This window comes from Manis pentadactyla, chromosome 8 (assembly GCF_030020395.1).
Source record: "Manis pentadactyla isolate mManPen7 chromosome 8, mManPen7.hap1, whole genome shotgun sequence".
Lineage (NCBI taxonomy): Eukaryota > Metazoa > Chordata > Mammalia > Pholidota > Manidae > Manis > Manis pentadactyla.
Window position 1 is genome coordinate 116,509,062 of NC_080026.1, and position 26,468 is coordinate 116,535,529.

At 38.2% G+C, this 26,468-nt stretch overlaps 1 protein-coding gene across 1 annotated transcript in view; it reads left to right on the forward strand.

The window, feature by feature from the left end:
* The window catches only part of CFAP58 (cilia and flagella associated protein 58), a 94,201-nt gene extending 68,339 nt beyond the window's left edge, over positions 1-25,862 (forward strand). The window contains exons 16-18 of the mRNA XM_036906474.2: positions 14,059-14,178; positions 16,518-16,651; positions 19,865-25,862. Coding sequence (XP_036762369.2) covers positions 14,059-14,178; positions 16,518-16,651; positions 19,865-19,976 — 366 coding nt within the window. The 3' untranslated portion in view covers positions 19,977-25,862. The remainder of the gene's footprint in view (positions 1-14,058; positions 14,179-16,517; positions 16,652-19,864) is intronic.
* The last annotated feature ends 606 nt before the right edge of the window (positions 25,863-26,468 follow it).

Consider the following 26,468-nt stretch of genomic DNA (forward strand, 5'->3'; position numbering starts at 1 on the left):
TCTAAGTTGTCAACTGTGCCCTGTAATGACCACATACTTTTTCACCTAGTTTCATGCCATTGTTTATATAAAGAGGTGGTTGGTTGCATTCAGATTAGACAAATGTGAAAACTGGACATGTTGTTTTTCTTCCACAATTTTATATCTAGAACATTATTGCTGTATATCATGCTATTCAAAAATAATGTAAGGTGAGACATAGTTGTAATTGTAAACTTTCTAGTAGTCATGATGGCAAGGTAAAAAGAATCAGGTAAAATCAATTTTAATAGTGTATATTGTTTAATCCAATTTATCCAAAATAATCATTTTAACAGAAAATGAGTTTTAAGTTATTAATGTGATACTTTGTGTTCTTTTCCTTTTTAAAAATTTTTTTATTTCAAGTGCTTGATATCCACACATAGTGAGTAGTGCCATATTGGCTGGAACAGATCTATTTTATGAGCATGATTATTAGAGTGTCATCTTGGCTGCTAACTTCTTTCTGATTTTCTGAGTATGTTTATGCAGTCTGAATGATGACACTTATGGGAGTGGCAGAGAATTAGTCATTTAGATGAGTCAATCATTCATTCTTCTCTTCATTCATTCACTCATTCACACACTCATTTTCATTCACTCACTTATTCATTCTTTAGGTTAGAGTCCTACTCCAAGCCCTTCACTAAATTTAAGAAATATTGCAAAGGATGTAGATAAAATAAAAGCAAATTTCTGTATATTTTGGATAGTGATGGAAGCCCCCTTCTTTTCATTTGGGGAAAAACGTTAATGCAGAAAACTAGAGTATAATAGAACCAACACACCACTGCACATCCAGAATGGTAACTGTTAATGTGTTGCCACATTTGTTTTAGACTGAAAAACACAGTAGATCTTTCAGGGTTGGTGAAGGCCTTTTTTGTACCCCTTTGAAGTCTGTTGTCTTTCCTGCCTTTCCTAGAGGCAAAAGGTAATATGAATTTGATGTATATTCCTTCAGTGTATTTTTATGCTTTTACTGCAGATTGATGCATCTAGAAACAACATACAGAATTACTTGTTTTATTTGACATTTAGACACATGGTATTATACTACCTGTATTATTATTCATTTTGTTCTTTTTCTCCCTCATCAACACTGTATTTTTGAGAAATATCCATGATGATACACAAAGATGCTACAGGTAATTCTGTTACATAGCTCTACTATATTTATCTATTTTATATGATGGACATTTAATTTCCTGCCCAAACTTTTTTGAGTATTTTGCTAATGTAAAAGTGTTTCAGTGGGCATTCCTATACAGTTTCCTTGTACACATATGTGAGCATCTTTTTAGCATATGTACCTAAAAATAAGGGAAAGACTTTCTAAGTATAATACCAAAGGCAGAAAACACAAAGGAAAGGAGTGATACTTTTGTCTACATAAAAAGTTTAAAACATCATCAGTATAGCTGAGAACACTTTAAAAATGGAAAGGCAAAAAAAGAACAAATATTTGCAATAAATGTGGCAGAAAAGGATCAATAGACTTAGTATATAAAGAACTTTTACAAATCACCGTGAAAAAGAATCAGTACAGTGAATAAATTGGTAGAGGTCATAAGCAAACAATTCACAAAGGGGGAAATATGGCTAGTAAACATAAAAACATGATTAACATTAGAAGTCAAATGAATGAAAATTAGAAGAATAGTTATCCTTTTTTTGCCTATCAGAATGATAATGTTAGTGAGAATGTGGGGGGTTGGATGTAACAGGGACTTTTAAATACCGTGGGCAGAATTTGAATTGATGTAAACTCTCTGGAAGAGAGTTTGGTAGTATGTATTAGAGGCCTTCTAATGTGCAAACTTTGCATTAGGAAGTAATCCAGAGAAAATAAGTTGTGTATAATTATGGCATACTGAAGTTGCTTATGGTAGTGTTATTTATGTTACATATAAAGTTAAAGATGGATCTGTTGTGATAATCTACCATGAACTTAAGAATACAGTAGTCCCCCTTTATCCACAGTTTTGCTTTCCGTGGTTTCAGTTACCCATGGTCAACTACTGTTAGAAGCAGATGATCCTCCTACTGACATAATGGTCAGAAGGTCAGTAGTAGGCTAAGCTACATCACAATGCCTACATCATTCACCTCACTTCTCATCATACAGGCATTTTATCATCTCACATTATCATGACAAGAAGGGTGAGTAACATACAGTAAGATATTTTGAAAGAGATTATTCATATGCCTTTTATAACAGTGTATTGTTATAATTGTTCTATTTTATTATTAGTTATTGTTGCCTCTTTCTGTGCCTAATTTATAAATTAAGCTTTATCATAGGTATGTATGCATAGGAAGAATCATAGCATATAGGGTTCAGTACTAGCCATGGTTTCAGGCATCTGCTGGGGGTCTTGGGACATATCCCCCTGACATAAGGGGACCGCTGTGTGACTAAATCAACTCCAGGGTAAAACATGTAACAACACTGCTGACATCAAGGATGCAGCTAATCTCAAGAGACTGGAAAAGCTTTGAGTAGTGTCTTGAAAGATGAAAACGTGTTTGACAAGGGGTGGAGCTGGGGTCCCAGGAGGGTGTTTTGGAGAAAAGGGCGGCCAGGGCAAAGGCAAGGAGGCTTCAGAGAATGTGGTGGAGCAGGACGTGATGATGGCTCAGTGTGATGGGCATCCAGGGAATATGAGGGGAGCAGAGCAAGAGCAGAGCCCTCTCTGAGCCCATCCTTTGATGTCATGGCCCTATTATTGCTTGGAAGCTTTTTCAGATTTAATGATAAAATCCAAAGTTATTTCAATTTGGCTATGTCATTCTATCAGAGTATTTCTTATTTTGACATTTAATTTGGTTAACTCAAAACTACCTACTACACCAAAAAATTTTCCAAGTTAGCGAGATTTCCCTGAACTGCCTTTCACCAGCCCCGCGTGTGTTTTGTCATTTGATTGTGTGACATTTTCTTTATGGAGCTGTCATTGGGAGTGTATAGTCAGAGAGCTGCTCTGTTCTCTCCTGATCCCTCCCTCCCTTGGCTGTGCCTCTGATTTGGCTGGTAAGTGAAAATGGTGGAGGGAGCAAACTTGGCAGCAGATTGGAAGAAGCCAAGAGTGTGCTGGTCCAGGCTTAAAAGTCACAATGGCCTGGGTTGAAATCCTGACTCTGCTCTTCATAGCTGTGTGATTTGGGGCAAATTACTTAGCCTTGCCGAGCAGTTTCTTCATCTGTGAATACAGTTGATGTGTAAGAATTATATGGACAGTGTCTAAAGTGGGTTTCAGAGCTTGTGGTATGTGCTCAATAACTGTTAGCTCTTATTATAATTACTATTTTATGAATAATTTGAATCATCCTGCCTTCCCTTCTATTAGTCCCCAAGGAATCATCCATATTATAGGCCTTAATTATATACTTATGGTTCTAGAATTTCCTTTGTGTTTCTTATCTTAGTGGCACCTTGATAAGAGGAAGCTGGGATTCTTTTTCTGGCCTGACTCTTGACCCCAGGTGTAAGGGGAAAAAGCATAGGAAGTCTTGAGGTTTCCTTTTAGGTTGGACCATTTAGAGAGGGCTTGAGGAAGGAGCCCCTTTTAGGACCAAGGAATCTGTTTGAATAAAGCATGCCTCTAGGCTATCTTTCTCTAAAACCCCAATCAGTATTCATGAAGCTAGGTTCACCAATCCCTGAACAAATCACCAAGAAGCAAGGGTTCAGAGGGAGGGGTCCAGGGAAAGAAACACATGGACCCAGCCAGGTAGCTTTTGCACATGAACCCCTTGAGCCCTTGGGAAGTGATGGCCTGTTATTAGTGAGGGAGCCTCAGGTCCTTTCATTTCAGAGTGTCCCTTCTCTAATTCTTCTGTTATCCTTTGTGTCTGTCTAGAATTGCTCTTGTCACAATGTTCCGTTTAGTTACTTGTCTGTCTTATTAGACTCTAAATTCCTTGAGAACCACAGAATCTACAAGGGGCACATGGTTTTCTGGGATTAGGTTTGCTTCACAGCTCTAGAAGACTAGCGATCTTAGTCAAGTTACTTAACCTGTCCTCTCATCTGCAAAATGAAGATATCCACTCATTTATAGAATTGTTATAAGGATTAAATATAGTTTATGAAGTGATTGGCATATAGTAGTTGCTTAATAAACGGTGGCTAGTGATGATGAGAACAACGGCAGCTGGTGGTGTTGCCGGCGTGTAGCTCCATGCCTGGTGCCGCCATTGGTGCGTGTTGAATGAATGGATGTATGAATGGTTGGGTGAATGAACAGTTAAATGAATGCAAGTGTAAATAGATGAGTAAGCAATTTCAGTAGATTGATTTCAACTCATCCCTTTTTTCCCTCAACCACATTTGGTAACTTTCAAGCACACTCTGTGTTTCTCCCTCCCTTATCATTCAGGGCTCAGAAGTTTGCTGGTTCTCCTCTCTTGGTGACTGTTCCTTCTCACTTTTTTTCTTGGCTGTTTTTTCTTCCCTTATTCCCCAGATGTTGACCATTCTCCAAGGACTGTCTTTGAACACTGCTTTTACTGCTTCTCCCTCAAGGATTTCATTCTTTACTAAGGCTTCTTTATGTAGATTCAGTCCTGGTGCCTAAATAGACTCTCCTGCATTATGGGTTCATGTTTCTTAATATGTGTTTGTCAGAAGAATGTCCTGCTGGCTCCTTAAAAATAAACTCCCCGTCTTTTTCCTGAAGCAGGCTCCCTCGCTGGGTATGCATAGTAATGGTGCGGCCGCTTTTCCAGGCACCTGGAGGCTTGGAACGTCACAGTCACTTCTAGCTCCTCTGTCCTCCTCCCACTGTCAGTTGCCAAGTCATGTAAATTCCACCTTCATGTGTTCTTGCATCTGTTTTCTGACCTTATATATTTTTCCCTAGCCACTAGCCTGATTTAGCTCCTCATTTCTATTATTTTAGACTAATATCCTCCAAAGTGGAACACTTAAGGCCATCTACAGAGTGCTGGAAGAAAATATTAGAATTTCTACATATGTATGCAGTTTTATCTTACTTTCTAAAGTGTTCTATTTTATGTATGTCTTATAGTGTAAATAATTTATTAGAGTAGTACATGGATACAATATACAATAATATATTAATAATGTTAATATAATAATAATGTATTATTGATGAAGAAACCCTCAGTGGTTTCCTTCTGCCTATCATGTTGAAAACAAACTCACCTGCCTATCATTCAAGACACATATAGGCCTCCTTTCTTGTCTGGTGAGACAGTCCCTTACAACTTCTTTGCATATATTGCAGGCTTACTGGATGCTTTTAAGCTATCACTTCCTTACCTTTCTTTGTGCCTTTGTTTGTAGTTTTCTCTTTTTGTTCTCCACCTGCTATAAGAAGCAATCTATGTAGTGCTCATGAGCAAGGATGAAGATGTGTTTTTTTTTTTAACCTCAGTCTTTGAAATATTCAATTTTATGTAGGTTTAGATCTTGGTTCTGCCACTTTCCAGTTTCATTTGGGTAAGTCACTGACACTTCTGAGCCTCAACTTTCTCATCTAGAAAACAGGGATAAAAACAATCAGTTCTCAGGTTTGTTGTGGTGAGTTATTGAAATAACACACATGTTGAGCTTAGCACCATGGCCTGGCACCTCCATTAAATCTGTTCTCTATATGCAAATTGCTCTTTTCCAATTCCCCCAGTTGTGAGATTGTGCAGGAAAGTGAATGTTTTCATAATGTAAATATAAAAAAAGATGCCCCGATCTCATGAAGTTAATACAAGTGATGTTAGAAAAATGCTGGAATCATATTCAAAGAAAATGAAATTCAGCATCTGGTGGAAAAGGAGAAAATTGAACAAGTATAAGTGCAGGTAACTCACAAAAGCATGTTTTAAATATCAAAGGATTAAGAGGGGATTTGGGAAAAATTAATGAAGCCTTTGAATATTTCTGCTAAAGGAAGTCTTTTAAAAATAATTGGTCCGAGTACTCAACTAAAATCCAAAAAAGCATTAACCATAAAAGAAATTATGGATAAATCTTACTACCTTAAAATTAAGAATGCCTGCTCTTCAAAAGGAGACATAAAGAAAGCAAAGCACAAGCTTCATATATCTTTATCCAGAACATGTAAAAAATTACAAATCAGTAAGAAAAAGACAGCTCAGTAGAAAAATAGGAAAATGATGTGAGCAGGCCTTCCTTAGAAGAGGAAACACAAATGATGAATACACTTGAAAAAATGCTCAACCTTATTTTATAAGCAGGGTAATGAAATATATGACCACGCTGAGATACCATTTTACCATTTTTAGAGGGACAGAAGTTAAGGTGTTTGTATTAGTTATCTATTGCTCTGTTACTAACACCAATGTAGCAGCTTAACACAGCACACATTGTCTCATAATTTTGGGGGATCAGGAGCCTGGGTACCGTTTAGTTGGGCCCTCTCCTTAGGGTCACCTGACAATACCAAGCAATGGCAGGGATGCATATCAGTGGGGAATTTTATGCAACGCTGGAAAATAAATTTACATTACCTTACAATGTTGAATATTTCTGTATCTTTAAGATACAGCAATTCCACTCCTAGGTCACCATGCCGGTATTTGTGAGCTAGGGAACATGCATAAGTATGTTCAGAGCAACATTATTGATAAAAACCACACCCTGGAAACAACCCAAATGCCCACTAACAGGAGAATGGGTAAATTGTGGAATTCTCACCCAATAAAATATCAAATGAACTACAGAAACACATAGCATCAATAAATCTTAGAACTATCATGTTGAGTAAAACAAGCAAGTCAAAGACAACTAGCTGCACTTAGATATGTTTTTATAAATCTCAAAGCAAAGCAAAGTTAAATAATACATGCATTATACAACTATTTGAAAAAATCTAGGGAATGGTCGTAACAGGATTGAGAAGGGTGCTTAGTTTGGCTGAGGTGGCAGTTGTATAGGCTAGGGATGAGATGGGGAAGGGAGTACACAAATTCTAGGTATTGGTAATGTTCTGTTTCATAAGTTGGGTGATGCATTCATCATAAGCAATCATTTTTTTATTATGTGCTAGTTATATGTGCTATGTGTATTCTTTGTATGTTGTTACATAATAAAAATTTGAGAAACTGAGGAGTCAGATATGTGACTGACTGAAGGAAGTCAAATTGTGCTATAATTTTAGTCAGGCCAAAATAAACACTCATTTTAATTGATTGTTCCAGAAAGTTTATTACAATAAAATGTAAGTTTAGAATTATAAGACAAACTAAACTTCTTTTGAGGAGTTTTAGATCAGTTTTTCAAGGAAAAGAAATCTCATTCAAGCTTTTTTCCTATTATTAAAATTGGTCACATTTTAAGTGGATTGACTTAAAGTGGCTTTGTGTACTGAATTTGTCCTTTGATAGTGTCCTTTGTGTTTTCTAATTTATGAATACAGATATTATTGCTGCTACTAGTTGTCCCTATCTGAAAGATTTCCTTCTCCATTATCCACCAAATGGATGTCTTCTCTACCTTTGAACCTATGCACACCCAGAACATACTCCCTGTCACCTCTTTGGCATTACTCTGTCTCGTTTGATGACTTAGTTATTTGTTTTTCCTCAACTGAATAGTAAGCCCTCTGAAGTCTGGACCTTACTTACCTTTGTATGAAAGTAGCACAATCATATGTGTAATGCTGGTACTAAATAAAAATGTAGCTGACTTGAATTTTTCTAGACCTGTTTCATTAGAGGCTTTAAGAAGAGTTAACACTGTCATTATTTAGTATATGCATATTCTTCCCATATATTAAATTGGTAGGTAAGACACAAAGGTAAAATTAGCCCACAGCCTTGGTAATGAAATTCAAGCTAGTCTAGAAATTATATACTTTGTCCAGGACTTCACAAACATGTATTTACATTTGGAAATAAAACCCCTTGCAAAAGGATCTCTCAAGAAAGCTTGTGTTGTTCATATCAGAAAGCACAAGAAACATTTTTCCCATTGTTACAAAAATGGTGAAGGTTAGTGCATGCATATTTTTCATATGCTTCATAAAACACTTAATAATGTACATCTAAAGCCAAGAACCACTGTGTAACCAAGTAGTTTCCTGCTCATAAGGAACTCAGCTGTGTAATCCTGTTTCATCTCCAAATCTAGCATCTCCCATTCTCTCTAGGGGGCTTTGCCAATTCATGACATCATAAACAAGACAGGTCCAGAGTTCATTTAGCTGACACTTTCATTGTAAATATAAACAAGAAAGCCCTAAGATATCAGCCATTATGTTTTCCTTTTGTAAAGCTAGATAGAGATGTAATATGTTTACAGAATTTCTAGTTTGTTTTCCTACTAAAGCAAACAGGCATTTCTAGATACATTAGGTGGTATTCTGTATTCTGGAATTGCCTTTGTATAGAAGGAGAAGCAATTTTGCTAAAAATTTTCAATCTGGCTCTAGTCTTTTGTTAAGTGTTATGATGGGGGTGGGTGGATGGCAAAAGGACTGAAACCAAATGGGCAGGCAAAAGTGTGTTGCATTTTTTTAATTGTGGCAGAGTTATCTATGCAATTAGAATTTCTTTGTTTAAGGTGGCTGCTTAAAAAGTTAATGTGATTTAGTTGAGGACTGTAATTTAAGAGTTATGCTTGCATTTTCATACTTACATGTATCAGTGTGTATGTGCACACACAAATAGAGTTTTCAGAGCCAATTAATTTGAGTTCATTTGCAAGTCTTATGAATTAAAAAAGTATTTGAAACCACTTATACTATCAGAAAACCCCTATAAACACTTACTTAAGAGATCAAAGTTGTACATTAAGTGATTTCCTGAGTTATACACTTTATACACAATGAAAAAGTTTAGCTCAAAGTTTTGAAACTTGTAGTACCAACTCACTGGGGTGAGTTATACAAACTCTGCCACTGGGAAGATGTTACTCAATGGTCTAATTCAAGTAAAAGTTCTCAAAGTAAATATGTATTATCTCTATTGATATGTGCTACTAAAATATGATGGGCATAGTTAATGACAATATAATAGCAAGCAATAAAGTTATTAAGGACCTAAAATGAGTTGAGCACAACAGTAGCTACAAGGAACATATAGAAAGATCCATCATGGTTCTGACCTTAAAGGCTCATAATTCAAATGGATTTATAAAGATTAAATACTGAAGTAATATAAATGGTGTCTGTTGACATTTTGGAAAGGATTTTCTGTGTATTCTGTGAAGTAGCCTTTCTTCAGAAGTAGTGGTTATGGGATTTTAAAAAGTCCAGCTGTAACTCTTAGGGTAGGCTAAAGTGAAGACAAGCATCTCTTTCCTTGGAATATGTAGTATCCAAGCATCTGGGTGGGTGGCTTTCACCCTGGTGGGTGTAGATAAGCATGTGTGTTCAATCAGGAGGAAAGCTGCCGGTTTCACTTGAGTTAGCGAGTTCACGAGGTGAGGTGATTATTCCCAGCACTCACTCAAGCAAATTGATGAATCCAGGATGAGCAGAATCAATGCACTGGCATTTTCCAAACACAGATTCAGATTAAAACAGAATAAATTAGTTCCTCTTAGTCAGTAATTGCCTCAAGTAGGCGAGCTGAGGAAGAAGGGGTTTTAAGGTGCACACTGAATGTGAACTACCTTCTGTCTTCAGCTAAAGATGCAAAGCAGAAAACAGAATATAAGCAGACAGTGAATATAAAATTGTAGCTCGATGGGGAAAGGAGTTCTGTGAGTAACTCAAGTTTTACTCTGAATTGTACCCAGAATAGCACTGATTCTTATTTGCATAGACTAATCGGAATGTAGACTTTTAATTTATCATCAGATAAAATACAAATACCTGAAGTCTGAGTGACTCAGACTGGAGGTTCCAATATAAGGTTATAGTCACCATGTAACAACAGTGTTATTTGAAGCTAAAACTGTAATTAATTTCTTACCCCTGTACTCAGCCAATATTAACAATAAGCTGTGCTGTTATCCAGCATAATGTGGCAGAGACTCTTGCAGTAAAAGAATCCATAACCATGTCTGACAGTTTGTCCAGCTGAGAGAATGGGATGTCTAGCAAGAGAACATCACTTCTGAGTATGGTTAATGCTCACAAGACATGTGCAGCCAAAGACAGAGTTAACAGTCTAGCTCTTTCCAGTAGAGCTGTTCATAAAATAATTTAAAGAAATAGGCACGCTATAAAGTAACATTGATGCGCATTATGGACAAACTGAATAAATAAAAGAAATGCCAACCTGAAGATAACAATCTTTTGTTGGTGGGCAAATAATAAACTACTCATGATTTTCTTAAGATGTTTCATTGACATATGGTGCTTCTAACCCAGTGACAAATTAATTGACTTTGTTTAAAAAGAAATGGATGTGGCTTAATGAAGAAGGACAGGATATGAATTACAAGGCAGCTGGTTCTGCCACTGCTGGCTTATGGAGACAATATACATCGGACAGCTAATGAGTCTCTGTTGCATAAGATAGATTCTCTTTATAATAGAATTGCATGCTTTGTCTCTAAATGGGTTATTATACACACCATTGCACAATGTTTGAAGAGCTTGGTTGGCCCTTGTAGAGGGTTAGGAGAGAAATAAATTGGAAAACAATCGTACTTAAGACCTTCAATCCATCAAAAGCTCCATATTTATCTAAATTACTAGCACATTCTCTCAAAATACAAATCTGTATGATACACATGGTTAGAATGTTAATGCTAACCAGCCTTCATTGGTTTATAAGGTTTTCCATTGTAACCATAGACCAAAATTCATGCACACTGCAGCCTGGGGATGCGTGGCAACCACTACCACCCACTCCCTTTCCTTCTGCTCCACATACTTCCACTGTCTTTATCCCTGAAGTTCCGTTTGGTATTCTTTCCACCCACCACAAACACACATGCATCACTGGTCCTGGGTTATTTAACTCTTGGAGTTTTTGACTTTGAGTACTCTGATGGTTTTAATGGTAATTCGCTCAGTTTCCTCACTTTCCCCCACATTCGTGAGTCTTTGCTGCTCAGTCACTCAGTTATCCTTTAGAATAAGTTTTTTTCAATTCATTTTACAGTTTTGAAAAAAACAAGGAAGTGGTAGAAGAAGACCGAATAAATGGCAGCCTTGTTTACTCTGAATGTGAAGATTTCAGGCCTTGTAAGAGGACAGGCCTCGTTCAGATGGTGTAGGTCAGGAGATGGGGGTCTGAGTCATCCTTTTGACAGTAACACCCTCTAAACTTGGCTTTGAACCTCGTTTCACCTTCTGGCTCCATTCTTCTGTTGATATTATCAAGTAGACTTTAGAAATCATGTGGCTCAATTTGATTCAGATTCTTTCAGGGCTGTAACATCTCTTCAAGTCCCCGAGGAGGTGTCGCAGGGGAGAGTGATTCTCAAGTGCATGTGACTAGGTTTTTGACTTGTCACACTTTGGATTTGGGACCCCCATTCATTCCTACTGATTCTTTCCATAAGGTGAGGTGACAATATTTGCTTCTTCCAGCCTTTCTTTTCCATGTCTCTTTCCTCCCCCTCCCTACCAGGAGCAGTTGAAAAGAATCACACCTGTTAAGCATTTGAAGATTCTCAGAATAAGATCGTCTTTTCAGTTTAAGGCATTATTATATTCCAAATCCAATTGTTTCCTCCTCTTCATTGTGGGGTTCCTTCTCTTTCAAGTCTACCTATATTCCAGTAGAGAAAAAGGTGAACTGAAAGAAATGGGCAAAACAGTTTCATGGGCTTCTCCATAAATTTATTACCATCTCCAAATTGAATCTTGAAACCTTGTCAGAAGTGTTATTTTTCCAACAGTGCAGGTGTTAACTGGCTATAGAAAATAAACGCACCTCCCGACATCTTTCTCATTGCTTGCTACATCCATTTACTGGGAAGATTATGTTGTATGGTGTGACAGGAGGTGTTGCACAGCAAAGGAAAATCACTACTTTGTAATTCTGTTTGTTCACGTTTTCTTCTTGTGTGTGGGCTTTTGTCATTTCTGGAATTATTTCTTAAATGGTGAATATTATTTTGATATTTTGATATGTATTTCTCCAGAAAGTAATTCCATCCAACTAAATTTTAAGTTGCATACACTTTTGAAAATAGAGCCATGTTATTTGCAATAAAATTTGTATAATTTGGCCCAGGAAAAGGAAAAACAAAAACAAATAGTAACAATGACTAGTTAATGAATTTTCTTTTACCTATTTTTAAAAAATGACTTTTTGACGGCAATATTAAGACTACATAACTCTAGGTAAACATTTACTTCCATTTGATTAGATGTTTCATTTAAATAGAAGGCTTTTACATATATTTTTTTCCTTTAACATAATTACCTTAAGGAAATAAATATATAGAGAAATAAATGAGCAGACACACTAGTCTTTATCAATGTTCACATTATTGTGGTTTAGAGAAACGGGAATCTAGAATTGAGATGCCCTAGAAATGAATCTTTGGTTGTATGTAATATCTGTATTCAAGGATCTGAAAACATGTTACAAGCAGTTAAACTTTAGGTTATAGATGGGAATTCCATGTTGTTTATTGGTTAAATTAAGTTACAGAATTATGATTTGCTTTGGGTTCCTAGGAAGTCCTCTCTTTCAGTTCTACAAATTCGCATATCTTACTTTTCCTGGATTTTTACCTGTTCCCTCAAACCATTTCCAGATTTCTTTTCTTCCCATGTACTGTTTCTTAAAAGACTCTCTTCCTACTTCTGATATGTTCTTCAACCTTTGTGAGTTTTACTCCCAAAATGTCACTGCAACCTTTCAAAGGTCAGCAGGGCCGTCCTAATAGCCAAAGGCCATTTTCAGCCCCTCTTCTGTTTCTTCTTGTTACCCCCCCCCCATACCACCACTCAAATCATTCCTCCTTTTAAAGTATCTGCTTTTCTTGGTTTGGGCACATCCAGTTGCTCTCCCTCATTCCTGTTTTCCGAGTCTTTCTTCCTTACCTGGCCCACGCTGGGGCCATCCCTGCTGGTGGCTCCACTCCAGACTCCAGCATGACCCGCCTCTAGCTCCAGCTTGCTCCTCGGTTCTCAGTGCTGGGACCCTTTTAACTCCTCCTGCAGGCCTTCCACAGGCCCCAGGCTTAAGCATATCCGGAGCCCACTGAGTATCAGAAGAGTGTGCGGAATCCTTCCCTTCCCCTTCCTTCCACGCCGTCTCCTCCCCGAGCCTTCTGGCCTCCGACACCATCATCCCCCAGCCCCATGGTGTCCACCTGAGAGACTTGGGAGTCCTCTTGGCTCCCCCTCCGTCCTTCCTCCTGTCTGATCCTTCTCCACATCCCACTGATTCCAACTCAGGAATGTCTTCACACCAACCTACTTTCCATCGTAGGTACCTGAGGCCCAGCTTGCTTCTCTGCTTGCATGGTGTCCTGAGCAGCCTCCTCATTCTGTTCCCTGCATTCCTGTTGGCCGTATTTCTTTGAAGACAAACCCAGGCATCATTCATCATTGACTCCCAGCTGCCTAAAGGTTGGGGTCCCAAACCATCCTGCATGCCACACACAGTCTGGTCCCAACCTGGGAGCCCAGCTTCTTCTGCCTGTTTCTCCGCATCCTGACCTGGACTCACCTTTCCCCTGTCCTATCATTGACCTTGGCCTGAAAAGCTCTTCTTTTTTCTCTCTGCTTGGGGAAAACTTCTCCTCATTCTTCAAGGGACAATTCAAATGACATTTTTGTGAAACCTCCCCCAACTCCTCTAACCAGATTGAGTCACTCCCTGCCTTTATAGGCACACGCGGTGTCGGATCTGCCATCATTGCCCTAGTCTCTCAGCCATGTGATCATAAGTTCAGTGGAGAGGGACTTCCTCTTCCTTATTTGTCCTATTATTTGTATCCAAATGCTGGGCACATCCTAGGCTCTTGCTCAGCGTTGGTTTGAGGTGTGACTGACCAAATTGGCAGGTGGATGTAATTTTTGAGGAGCTGTAAAGTAACTTGGGATGTTCCCACGCCATCCCAACAGTGCTGCTAAAGGCACTTGCCTTGTCTTGATGGGGCTGTTTATCTCTGCCTGTGGTTATGCTCACCTCCAGGAAAAGGAGAAGCTGTATGTGGAACTAAAGCACATTCTGGCCCGGCAGCCTGGGCCCGAGGCTGCGGAGCAGCTGCACATCTACCGCCACACTCTGCGAGAGAAGACCAAGCAGCTCAAGGTAAGTGGTAGCCTCTGCTCTTTCCTGGCCGAAGGACAGCCGCACTCTGGGGAGCACACCTGGGCAAGCCAGGCTCCCAGATGCCATCTCCACCGAGGTCAGCTCTTTTAGAGCACTGGTCCTAGGAGGAGCAGGACAAGCCTCAGAGCTATCCCTCTGCTCCTACACTGACAGACGCCACAATTCTCCATTTCCCAAAAGGGGGAGGTGATTAAGTGAGGAAAGGATTGTTGAAGGAGATGATGGCAGTGGGGTGGAGAATGGAAATTGGGGAATGGGTTTTATGGATGATCTCAAGGTGATTTAGGGGATTTGCTTGGTGGGGAAGAATAGAAGAAATATTTTACACGACTGCCCACTGCAGCAGACCACTGTGCCGGAGTGGGTCTCGCCATTCCATGCCCCCTGAACTAAATGTGGAGAAAGCATAGGCTACTCCCCACCCCCAAGGCCTTGCTTCGTGGTCATCTATCAACTAAGTAGACATGAAGGGGAAGCAAAATCATTTTAGAATTCCGTTAGCATAAATTCCTTTCTAAATGATGTAAGAACCTCAGCTGGGAGATGGAATGTTTTACTACTAAAATGCTTTTTAAAGTTCTCCCCGCAAATCCCTGTGTTCCCACTGTATTAGCTTTACCTCCTAAGCAAGTCCTTAGATAGTCTTGGTGTGTTGGGGAAGTCTTACACATGCACATGCCCAGAATGTAGCACATGCCAGCTGAATTCTAGCACGTAGCAGCACAATGGGTGTAATAATCATTGACTGTCTGCCTGGGGTAGGATAGATGCCACGCTATGCTAATATGGTATGAATCCATTCACAAATAGGTCATGGTAAAACCGCATGCTTTTACTTAAAAAAGGCAGATGAAGCAGAAGTCTAATTAGAACATTAATTTTCAATTTATCACTTTAAATGTTTATTTCACATGAGTATCCTGAGATATAATTTGAGTTTTGCATGAGGCATAATCTTTTGATTATTTTATCCTTTTAAACAATTGCATATTTCAAACAAAATCAAACCTTATATTCTCAGGGGTGGATATAGATTAGAAAAGCATATTCTGTCTTTGCATTATTGTCAAATAGCTGCACTTAGTGCTGGGTTGCATTAAATGGCTCACAGGAACCTTTTGTTACTTTAACCCTTTACCCCTGCAAATCCAGATTTTTGCTCTGAATTAAATGTGACCCCTGGTGGGAGAGGTTCAGAGGTTGGTGGTACTGGGTACTGAGCTTGTTCACCAGGTTGTCTTTATTACCTGGACTTTTTCTTAGGAAATTGTGTAGTCATTGTTTAGAATCAGGGTCTTTGTACCTAAGACTTTAACCATTAAGACAAGTTTTCTTCCAACATGAAAATCGTATTCTTTAGCTCATGATAGTGTAGTCAGGATCCTTTCACAGCAGTTAAGAGTAAAGAGTCCAGAAGCAGATGAGTACTCAAAAGACAAAGATCCTCCTTTTATACAAATTTTTAAAATAGCAAGTGAGAGGAAATCTATCTGAGTCTATTGCATGCCCCTTAGAACAGTAACTTCCTTTTCCCCCCTTGTTTGTGGGGAGCCCTCCTAGCTTGGGCTTTACCTGGTTTGGTTCAGATGAGTCAGTTCCCACTCCTCTTGCCCAGCCTGAGACCAGGAGCATCTATTGAACACCACGATGGAAGAGGTGGATTATCAGGGTTCCTGTATAACCCCATCATATGATTAGACTCTCCCATGAATGTACATAGCTCCCTGCTTCTCAGAGGTAAGTGTCCCAGTGCTGGTAAAGATGGAAACTGTGAATAATCCCAAGGAACACAAAAAAGAGGTGGCAAACATTTAGCAGAACAATAACCTTGGAAAACACATAAATTGAATGCCTACTTAGTGGTGACAGTGGCAGGATGATTCCAGAATAATTTTTACCATAATTTCAGATGAGTCACTCTCTCTAGTGATGACTTTCCTGAATGCTTTTTTAAGAAGGCTTTAAAAGCAATTTTATACTTACTTTTGGAAATTTTTCTGTCTCTACCCACATCATTCTTGAAACACATTACACCACTCGTGTGAGGCTGCCTGCATGTGGTCTGACGTTCTTCTAAGCATGGGAATGAGGTTTCATTCAGTTTGTCACTGGATTATGAGTCTTTAGACCTCCATCCAAGTTTTACCCAGATACAGACCTGAACTGGTAGAAGCGTGCAGATTAACTGTTAAACCTGGGCATGGTTTTGAATCTGTAGCCTCACAGAGGTAAATGGCAGCAGATTAAAAAGATTTTTCAGAAAAGGATATTGTCTCGCTGCTTATCTTCTGTTAATGCTGCTTTATTTGACATGTTAGGTTTTGTCTTCGGAACTGAATATGTATGAATCACAGAGCCAAGAATATAAACACGAGATTGGGAAACTTACCAATGAACTGCTTAATTTAAAGAAGAAATACCTTGCTCAGAAGCGTAAAGAACACATTCAGAAGTAAGAATTAGTCAAAAGTTCTAATTTTTGTTGTGCCTATTACCTGCTAACAATAACTGGTGGATAGTCACAGAGTGGCAGGTCTCACTGGGGTAAACTAAGCCACAGGGTGACAAATGCTGCTCCACAGGACTCTCACTGAGTTTGTATTAGAGTTAGATGGGTGTCTCATCTGATACTGAGGGCCCTAACAGGGTCCATTAGTATCTGCTCTCTCGTGGACCTCACATGGAACAGAGGAAACACAGTGAGATTTTTTTTGTCCCCAACCCTGCTTTCACGGTTTAGAGATAATTGTGCCATAACTATGTTTGCAAATGAGGCTCACAGTCAGCCTTGTATGGGCTGAAGCATATTCGGTTTAAGAGCACACGTAATTGTGCGGAGGGTTCTGGGTTTGGTAAAGCTGTTCTCCCAATACTGCAACTGTACCTCTGTCATCATGAGCAGTTCATGTATAATTTTCACCTAGTTTTAGACAGACTCTCTCTGAATCATCTCTGTGTGTAGTGACTGACTTCAGCCTCTGAGGTGGGGTGTCATCTGCGCTCTCCTTCTTCTAGGAGTTGGTAATGCAGGCATCAGGTTAATATTTTGGGTTTCAGAATGTCTATATGACAAAGAGGAAATGTTCTCTTCACTTTATCATTGCCTAATCTTAGGGTTAGAGAGTGGGCCTAAATGATCAGTAGGTTTGAACTGAGGCATCGCCCAAACCAGCTGGTTAATTCTGTAGTGACTTGCCTTCTGAGTTGAAATTCACATTTTGTATTTCATCCACATGGGCATTTCGGGGATGTGGGGAAAGAGGCTTTGAATATATATGCCTATGATTCATTAGTGGCAAACAGCTATTTACAGTAACTGGGTGTAAATTTATTTGTAGTTTTCTTTTAGGACACTAAGGTTGTGCTTATAAAATGTCAACATGGCTAGTTTCCACATGAGGCAGCTTGTGTCTAGCTCAGCGGCCTTCAAACTTTTGATTGTACACCTGTATGGTAAAACATTTTCGAACTTGCAGCAGTAAAAATTTTTATTTTAGAATAGTTTTTTTTACTTCCAACATATTTTAATGTACAAATTACATGCAAGTACTATTACCACTTTGTGACTAATAATTAGTAAAGTGAGATGTTTAATTTTTAAAGATAAAATATAAATAGAATCTCTAATACCTTCTTTCCACTTCTCAGTGGGTCATCTTGTTCACCTTCTAGAGTTTATGCACTGTTTTGGAGACCAGTGGTCTAGTTTACACAGTTACAAACAGTTATTTTGGCTCAATAGTTAATTGTATTTTTAGAGCTGATTAACTTGCCGGTCTTGGCCCTGGCATTTGGCCTAGTCACTTTTGACCTTACTGATTCCCTGCCCCCTGCTCCCCACAGTTTTCTGGATACAGAGAGCATGCTGAGCCAGCAGAGGGGTGTCCTTCCCAGTGGCCCATCCATCCACAGAACTGTACTGCCCCCAGGTGGTTGCCACTATTTAAATGAAAATGCATTACAGTTAAGTCAAATGAAAATTCAGCTCCTTGGTTGCACTAGTCACATTTCAACTGCTAAATAGCCACACGTAGCTAGTGCACACGGCCTTGGGCCCCTAGATCTAGAGCTTTCATCATTGCAGAAAGTTGTGTTGGCTAGTGCTGCTCTCGAATCTTCGCTTTTACTGTTCCTCTTGTTGCTGTTAGATGCTCTTTACTTGTAGCCACTCTGACCTGGTTAGGGTGTCGCTGGGGGTTCCATTTGGTTGGGTATCCATAAAGTGTAGGCATACAGAGAGAGAAGTTCATAGGAGAAGAGCAAAAACAAAGTTGAAGGTGCTGAAGGAAAACATGCCGAGGCAAGAACAAAAGTGCTGAGTGCTTTAGGCTGGAAGGAGGAAGGCTGCAGGGAGTCATTATAATGGTCTATAAATACATTAAAAAGATAATATAAAGGAGACATTATTCCCATTAGTCAGCTTAGACAAAGCCAGAAGCATTAAGCTCAAGTTCCTTCAGAGAGGGGAATTTAGGTTATTTAAGGCAAGAGGGTTGGGGAGTGCTGCCTGCGTCTGACAACAGTCAGGAGGCAGACAAGTTACCAGAGTACTCGAAGGAATTTGCTTTGCTGGATCCACTCAAGGCTAAAGTTTTTGTCCTATTTATGGAGGATGCTTTTTATAATTATGAAATCAATGCTGCAAAGAGACAGCTGGATTGATTAACCAATCCTTCACAGGTTCTTTCCAAATGCAATAATTTAGAATAATCTCTGTGAATGTTCTCCCTACACATGCTCTTTATAAAATCGCAATTCATTTCCCAACCTGCCTACCCCTGACTCCCCTACCCTGGACCTCCAGGCTGATGTAGAGTCTGCAGTACTAGTCAGGTTCTTTTGCAAAAGATGGAATTCTCTCCCTTAAGGTAAATAATTGCCAGTTGTCAAATTTAATCGGTTTTGGTCTTAGTGGTTTGCTTAATTTTTATTTTTTAAAAGGGATTCCAAAGATGTTCTTTGTAATTTCACAAAGGGTATGTTGTATAAATTTGATGTAGCTTTCCAAGAAACCTGGATGTGTATGTGTGTGAGTGTTTAAGGGAGACCTATATAGAAGATAATTAAAAAATTTTAGAGGAGAACTGCCTTCATCTATGGCCAAATGTACAATCTTACTTATCTTTCCCAGATTTTCTTTTATCTTAAACTATTTCTAATAATAACTGCTACTTATCTAAAGTGACAAGAAAATTGGTATTTAATAAATGCCCAAGTTTGATGAAGATACCTTGTATGTGTGTGGTAAATATTTATGTTTACCAAAACTTTGGAATATAAAAATTGTTAAATGATCAACTAGTCATCATAATTGAGCCAAGAGAAAGAATGTTTTGACTAATCTTTGAAATGAAACAAATGTTTTATAAAACAGGAAAATGATTACAAGTCAGAAGCCTCAAGTCCATAGTGCTTAAGTTAGAATGAGGTCTTCTGTCTGTATTTAGATCAACATTAGGAGGGCACATCTAATTATCTTTCTCTAATTCTATGTGTTATCAGGGGATATATAGATAATTAGATTTCAATACCCACCTTGTCTAGAACTGGAAGCTTTAATCAAAGCAGTTTTCAGTGGCTAACTCACCCTAGGAATTTAGAGAACACCACACTTAGAAGAGGAAAAAGATGTTAAGGATGTTAACTTTCACTTTCCCTCTTACAGAAACAAGGACAGAATATCCATGGATAACACCTTCTCAGTGGCCAAACCAACTGGCCCTCGTTTTACTGGGGGTGGATTTCCCCTCAGCAAGTCATCCAAGGTGAAGTGCTAACTTGAATCTGCTGACTGGGTCCAGTTGGACAGCTCATGAAATTCACTCTGAAAAATCTTGGAGGAATGTCTTTCAGATACCTTGGATTGCATATATTTAGGGAAATCAGTGCTTGGATTCCAGGATGGAAAGAAATGCAGAACTATTAGAGTCATGTACATGTAAGAGTGAGGATGCTCTGTGTGGTCCACATGGATAGATATAAACAGACTATAATTATATCTGTTCAGTTAGGCTGACCCATTGCACAAAGCAGATCTTTGTTACTACCACATTGATTGATTTGAAATGAACCGTATCTAGACACTCCGTATGGATGAAATTTTGGATCTTAATTTCTCTATTACAGACATGCATAGCTTTTATATTTTTAAAATATTTTTGAAATGCAATACATTCTTATTAGTAAGAATCTATTTAATTATTCCTTATTAACAAGTCATTGTATGATATGAGAAAGAAGGACAAACTCTCAAGTATTCAAAAGTACTTTGAGAATGATTTTTATGTGGAAATTCATTTCAGGCCTGGGGTATGAAAATATATTCCCGAGAGACATACTAATAAATACTCCATCATAAAAATTTAAAGAGAACCTCTGTAGAAATTTTGATCTTTTCTTTGGGTAAAGTATCTAATTAAAGTTTAAAACTACTATGAGAAATGTTTAACGTAAGGATTTGACTTGAGGAACCAAGACTGTAAAACGGGTTTGGGCTGGTATCCTCTGAAGGTCTGTCCTTTCTAGAACTCACACTTGGAGAAAGGAGTGACACAGGACAGGAATCTAGTTTCGTTGCAGGCTGCAGGCCAGCATTTCAAGCTACGGGATCATTGTATTTTCTTTTTGTTGAAGCCACAGTTTTGTGGGCATCCGTTCAAAGGTCTCTTGGTAAGTGTTCATTCAGTAATATGATGGGAGGGGACTCTGGTCATCTCTTTCACAATAACTTGACCTCTGTAATTCTTTAAAGATTATTGAGGAGTGAGTAGCCCGGGGATGAGCAAGGACAAGGTAAGTGGGCCATTCCATCTGTGCTGTGGGACCAAAGTTCCCAGTGTGGGAAGCAGGAGGCTTCATGACCTCAAGATGTTTGTTCAGATTATACAAAGAAGTAGGATCTTTTGAGGGACCTTTGGCATGTTCTGCTGTCCTTCTTAGTTTACCACCCCCCGAAGCAAACCCCAGGCAGTGACGGCCATGAAAGTGATTTATTAGGAAGCGATCCCAGGAAGCCCACTAAGAATGGGGATGGAGATCAAGCTAGGGTACAATTTCAAGTCAAATTCCATGGTGAGAAACTGGCTGGATCTTTCAGGGGCCTCTGGGGACAATGTAATCACATCACTCAGTTGTCCCCATCAGGGAGGAGGGAGCTGTGGGATTTATATCCCCAGTGCGGCCAGTCATTGGCCAATGACTGTGGAGTCCTTCTGGTTTTCCCTGCTTTGCAGGCAAAGGAGGGTCTTGCCGCCTCGGGGCAGCTCTCAGGCAAAGAAAAGGCAGCTGCTGACCTTTGGAAGTGAAAATGGTTAAGGGCTCAGGGGAAATGGGTTGGGCAGTGGCATCCTCTGTTGCTTCTCCCACATGGTCCTAGTGGGAGAATTACTGATGGAGACCAATCTCCAATGTAACAGGTGGCCCTGTGGTCTGATCATCAGCTTTTTGTGGTCTGGTCATCAGCGTGCTGTACAAGAGTGCGGAGGATGGATATGCACCCAGAAAAATTTGCTGAGAGCACTTTAAACCTAAAGAATCACAGTGGGCCCATTTTCATCTTTGAAAATCACTGATGGTATCTCCCCTCAGACCCAACCCTATTTTATTTACACAAAATACTTGCAGGTAAGGTAAAGCAATCATGACACATGTACAACCCTGGAGATTTTCCCATCTGTTCAGAGACATTGAAGTATAGCCACAGCCAACTTCCTTCTGAGACCTTGGGTAGCTTTATAAGAAGTTCACTTTTCTAGGGAAGTGGGGATCTGTGATTCTTGATGTATCCCAGTATGGCAAAGACTCTGGAGACATGCTGGGTTGAAATCCTGGCTCACTGTAACAGTGTTTTGAGGATTAAATGAGTTAATGCATGTAAATTTAGAACAATGTCAGGCACCTAGTAACTGTTCAGTAAATAGCTGCCATGATTAGTATATTATTATATGAGATACTTTATGTTTTGAAATTAGAGAATAAATGCTGTTACATAATACTTTATTATAACAATGACAAAGGTGATTCTAATCCTAATTTAGAGGGTGGATGACACTAAAATATCTGGTGAGGCTGGATTTGGTAATGTAATTTACAGTTGAATATCTTGCAGAAATGCCATATTGGGTGCCTCATGAAAACGTCTGGATATTTTTCTTGTAACTGTGATCTGGGGACAGGTCCTTCACCTTAGGAAGTCAGGCTGGTGGCCTCTGGCTGCCATCTTCTTGTTTCTTTCCATGTCATGGGGAAGGGTGGTCAGCCTCTGCTGATGACTGAGGTGCCCTGAGCCAAGATTACATGGGCTCTGAGAGCTGATGTGGCAGCTCTGTGGGCTCAATAGGCTTTTGTCCAAATGGAGGAGTGAATTAAGGATAGAAGAGGCAGAAGATCATGCCTCTGCCTGTCATTTTCTGCACATCCTGACAGCCCAGCATATTACAAGCAATAGCTATTTAGGTGCAAGTGTTACTACTGTAACCACAGCACAAAAATCAGCTGTTAAAAACCCTGAGATTTGCAAATCATTAAAGATAACTGAACTCACCGTGGGCTGAGGTGCTTTTAAAATCATAAATTGGAGCTGTGCTGTAAAGCAACATTAGGAGATTGTGCAGGAGCATCATTTTGCCCTGGGGCTTTCAGGGTTTCAGAAAGGAGTCATGTTGCTAAACCAGTCATTGACTCCCAGCTGGGCTGGCAAGGAGCTGGTGAGGTTTGTCTGTTGACGGAGAGACACATGGTAAAGGGGCCTCACTGCTCATTGTTTGCTGATCATAGCTTCTCAGTGACTGCTTTTATAGCCAGGTTTTTATTTGTGCTTACCTATGAAGAAATCGCTCAGAGCAAATGTTTGTTGCTGTGAGAAGCCGAAGGGACAGAGGTGGTCATGCGAGGAGGAGATGGAAGCAGCTTTCCTTGTCCTGGGCTGTTATTTTGCTATAAAAATTTATCCACAGCTGATAATTATAGTTTGATTTCCTGACTTGCTTAGTCAGATTCTGAAGTTTGATCTAGACCAATATGCCCATTGGCAAATACTATATACTATATACCATATAAAGAATTTTGAGCTGAATGGCATTTCAGAGCCTGGACAATTTGAGGAAAGATGTTTTGTCTCTCAAACATAATTATATGGAGATCTAGCTGGAACAGGAGCAAAGGAAGGGCATTTAAAAATATTAAAATGGTAAAATAGTTTAAAAATTTATTTTAGCATTTTCTTTGTAGTAGATGGGAAATATTTTTATGGCATTATCCATTTTTAACTTCTAATTCAATGCTGTTTTAGTGTACCATTTCTCATATCTATTATTTAAAAGTTCCATTAGGGTTTTGAGACCCATTAGAATTTTATAACAATATGAAATGTGATATCAACAGGGTATCATTTTTCTTTTTTATAATTAAAGATCAATTTTTTTTCCTGATTTTAAAGTACCTGATTAATAATACAGATAGAAAATCAGAAAATACAGTTAAGTAACAAGAAAAAGGACATCAATAATCCCACCATCTATTGATAACTCTTGTTTTCTTGGACTAAAGCTCATCTCATTTGCATGGTTGGCTGTTCCCCTGTTTGGCTGCCCACCATTTGTTCTGACTGGTTGGTGTTTATAATTCCCAATTGTTAACTTTTGAAGATCACCTCTGAAATACTATTGTTTTATAATTTTGAGTATATCTTTCTGGACATTTGAAATAAGTATACATAGGTATAATTTGTTTTTCAAAGTCAAAGATATAATTGAGATACTTTACCTATAATAAAAGCACTTATTTTAAGTGTAGAGTTTGGTAAGTTTTGACAAATGTGTATTCTCAAGTACCACTGCCACAATCACCGTCCCTCAACAAATGCCCTTATGCCCCTTGGCTGTGAATATTCACAGTCCCATCCAGTCTAAGCAACAATAGATCTATTTTTTTCATCGTTATGTCTTTCTTATAGTTTCATACAGCTGGAATCATACACTATCACTCTTTTGTGCCTGGCTTTTTTTGCATGTAATATTATGGTTTTTGAGATTTACTCACATTGTCATGTATATCAGTAGTTCATTCATTTTTATTGCTAAGTAATATTGCATTATAACATAACACAATTGGTCTATTGATTTACCTGTTGGAAATTCAGGTTATTTCCAGTATTTAACTATAATGAACAAAGTTGCTATAAACATTCATGTACAAGTCTTTATGTGGATAAATATAATTTCTCTTGACTAAATACTGGGGAGTGGAATTTGCTGGAGTAAATGGTAGTGTACATTTAACTTGATAAGAAACTGCCAACCTGTTTTCCTAACTGAATGGACCATTTTACATTTCTACCATTGATGAGTGTGAACTCCAAATATCCCAATCTTTGTCAGTATTCAGTGTCGTCAGTATTTTTTAAACCATTCTATTAGATACATAGTGACACCTCATCATGGTTTAAACTTGTTTTCCCTGATGACTAATAACGTTAACCACTTTTTTTCATGTGCTTTTTCATCATTCCTATGTTGAAGTGTCTTCAAATCTTTTGCCCATTTTAAAAATCTTATTAGGTTGTAAAAGTTCTTTGTATATTTTGGGTACAAAACACCATCCATCAGACATATCTGTTGCAAATATTTTCGCTTAGTTTGTGTGCAGGTATTCTGAAGAGCAGATATTTTTCATTTTAATAAGGTCTGATTTATCCTTCTTTGCTTAAGTGGTTTGTGCTTTTCTTGTGCAAGAAATTTGTGCCTACTCCAAAGCAGTAACGCTTTTTTTAAACCTGTGTTTTTCTTAAGCAGTTTTAGCTCTATGTTTATATTTATGACCCATGTAGAGTTAACTTTTGTATCGTGTGAGGTTAGAGTAGAGGTTCAGTTTTGTTGCACATGGATAACCAGTTCAGCAACATTTCCTGGAAAGACTGTCATTTTCCCATTGAATTGCCTTGGCACATTTGTAGAAAATCAGTTGGTTTTATTTGATAGTTCTATCTATGAATTCTCTATTCTGTTTTGTAGTTCCATATCTATCTATCTTGATAACAGTAGCTTTATAGTACATCTTGAAATTGGTTGGTATAAGATCTTCAACTTCTTCCTCTTTAGAATTATTATTCTAGGTCCTTTGCATATCTATCTGCAGTTTAGAATACACTTAATCAATTTCTACCAAAAAGCCTGCTGGGAGTTTGGTTGGGATTGCATTGAATCTGTAGGTCAATTTGGAGAGGATCACTTTAACAGTATCGAGGCTTTCAACCCACAAACATGGTGCATGTCCTAGATTACTTAGATATTTTAAAATATCTCTCAGAAACCTTTTGTAGTTTTCAGTGTGCAGGTATTGTACATATTTTGTTGAATTTATGCCTAAGTATTTTGTATTTTCTGATCTTACTGTAAATGGTATTTTGAATTTTATTTTCCATTTGTTATTCATATATGGAAATATGACTGATTTTTGTATATTCATTTTGTATCTTAGCATATTACAAAATTCATTTGTTTTACAGCTTTTTGTAATTAGGGTTTTCTGTGAACATGTCATGGTTTCTACAAATAAAGACAGTTTTTCTTTGTTTCCAGTCAGTATGCTTTTTTTATTTGTTTTCTTTATTTGTTCATAATCATAATACTTGCACTGGCCAGGACTTTTGGTACATGTCAAATTGAAGTTGTGAGAGCAACATCTCTGCCTTATTCTTGATGTTTGGGGAATGTTTGAGTCTTTCGTCCTAAAGTATAATGTTAGCTGTAGGATGTAAATAGATACCTTTTATTAAGTTGAGCAAACTCCTTTTTATTTCTTGTTTGCTGAATTTTTAATCATGCATGTATATTGAATTTCATCAGTGCTTTTTCTGCATGTATTAAGATAACCATACATTTTTTTCTCTTTCATTTTATTAACATGATGAATTACTTTGGTTTTCAAATATTAAACCCAAGCTTTGCTTTCTTTGGGTAAACCTGCTTTGTCATAAAATATTATCATTTTTACATATTGTTAAATTAGATCTTTTAATATTTTGTGAAACACTTTTACAGCTATGTTCATGCTGGTTATTGGTCCTGTAGTTTTCTTATAATGTCTTTCTTATAATCAAGATTTTGCTGGCCTTACAAGCTGAATTGGAAATGACCCTACTCTACTATTTCCTGAAATACTTTATGTAGAATTGGTATTATTTCTTTCCTAAGTATTTGGTATAATTTTCTAGTGAGACTATCTGAAATTATGATCTTTCTTATGGAAGCTCTGAAATAGATATTCAGGTT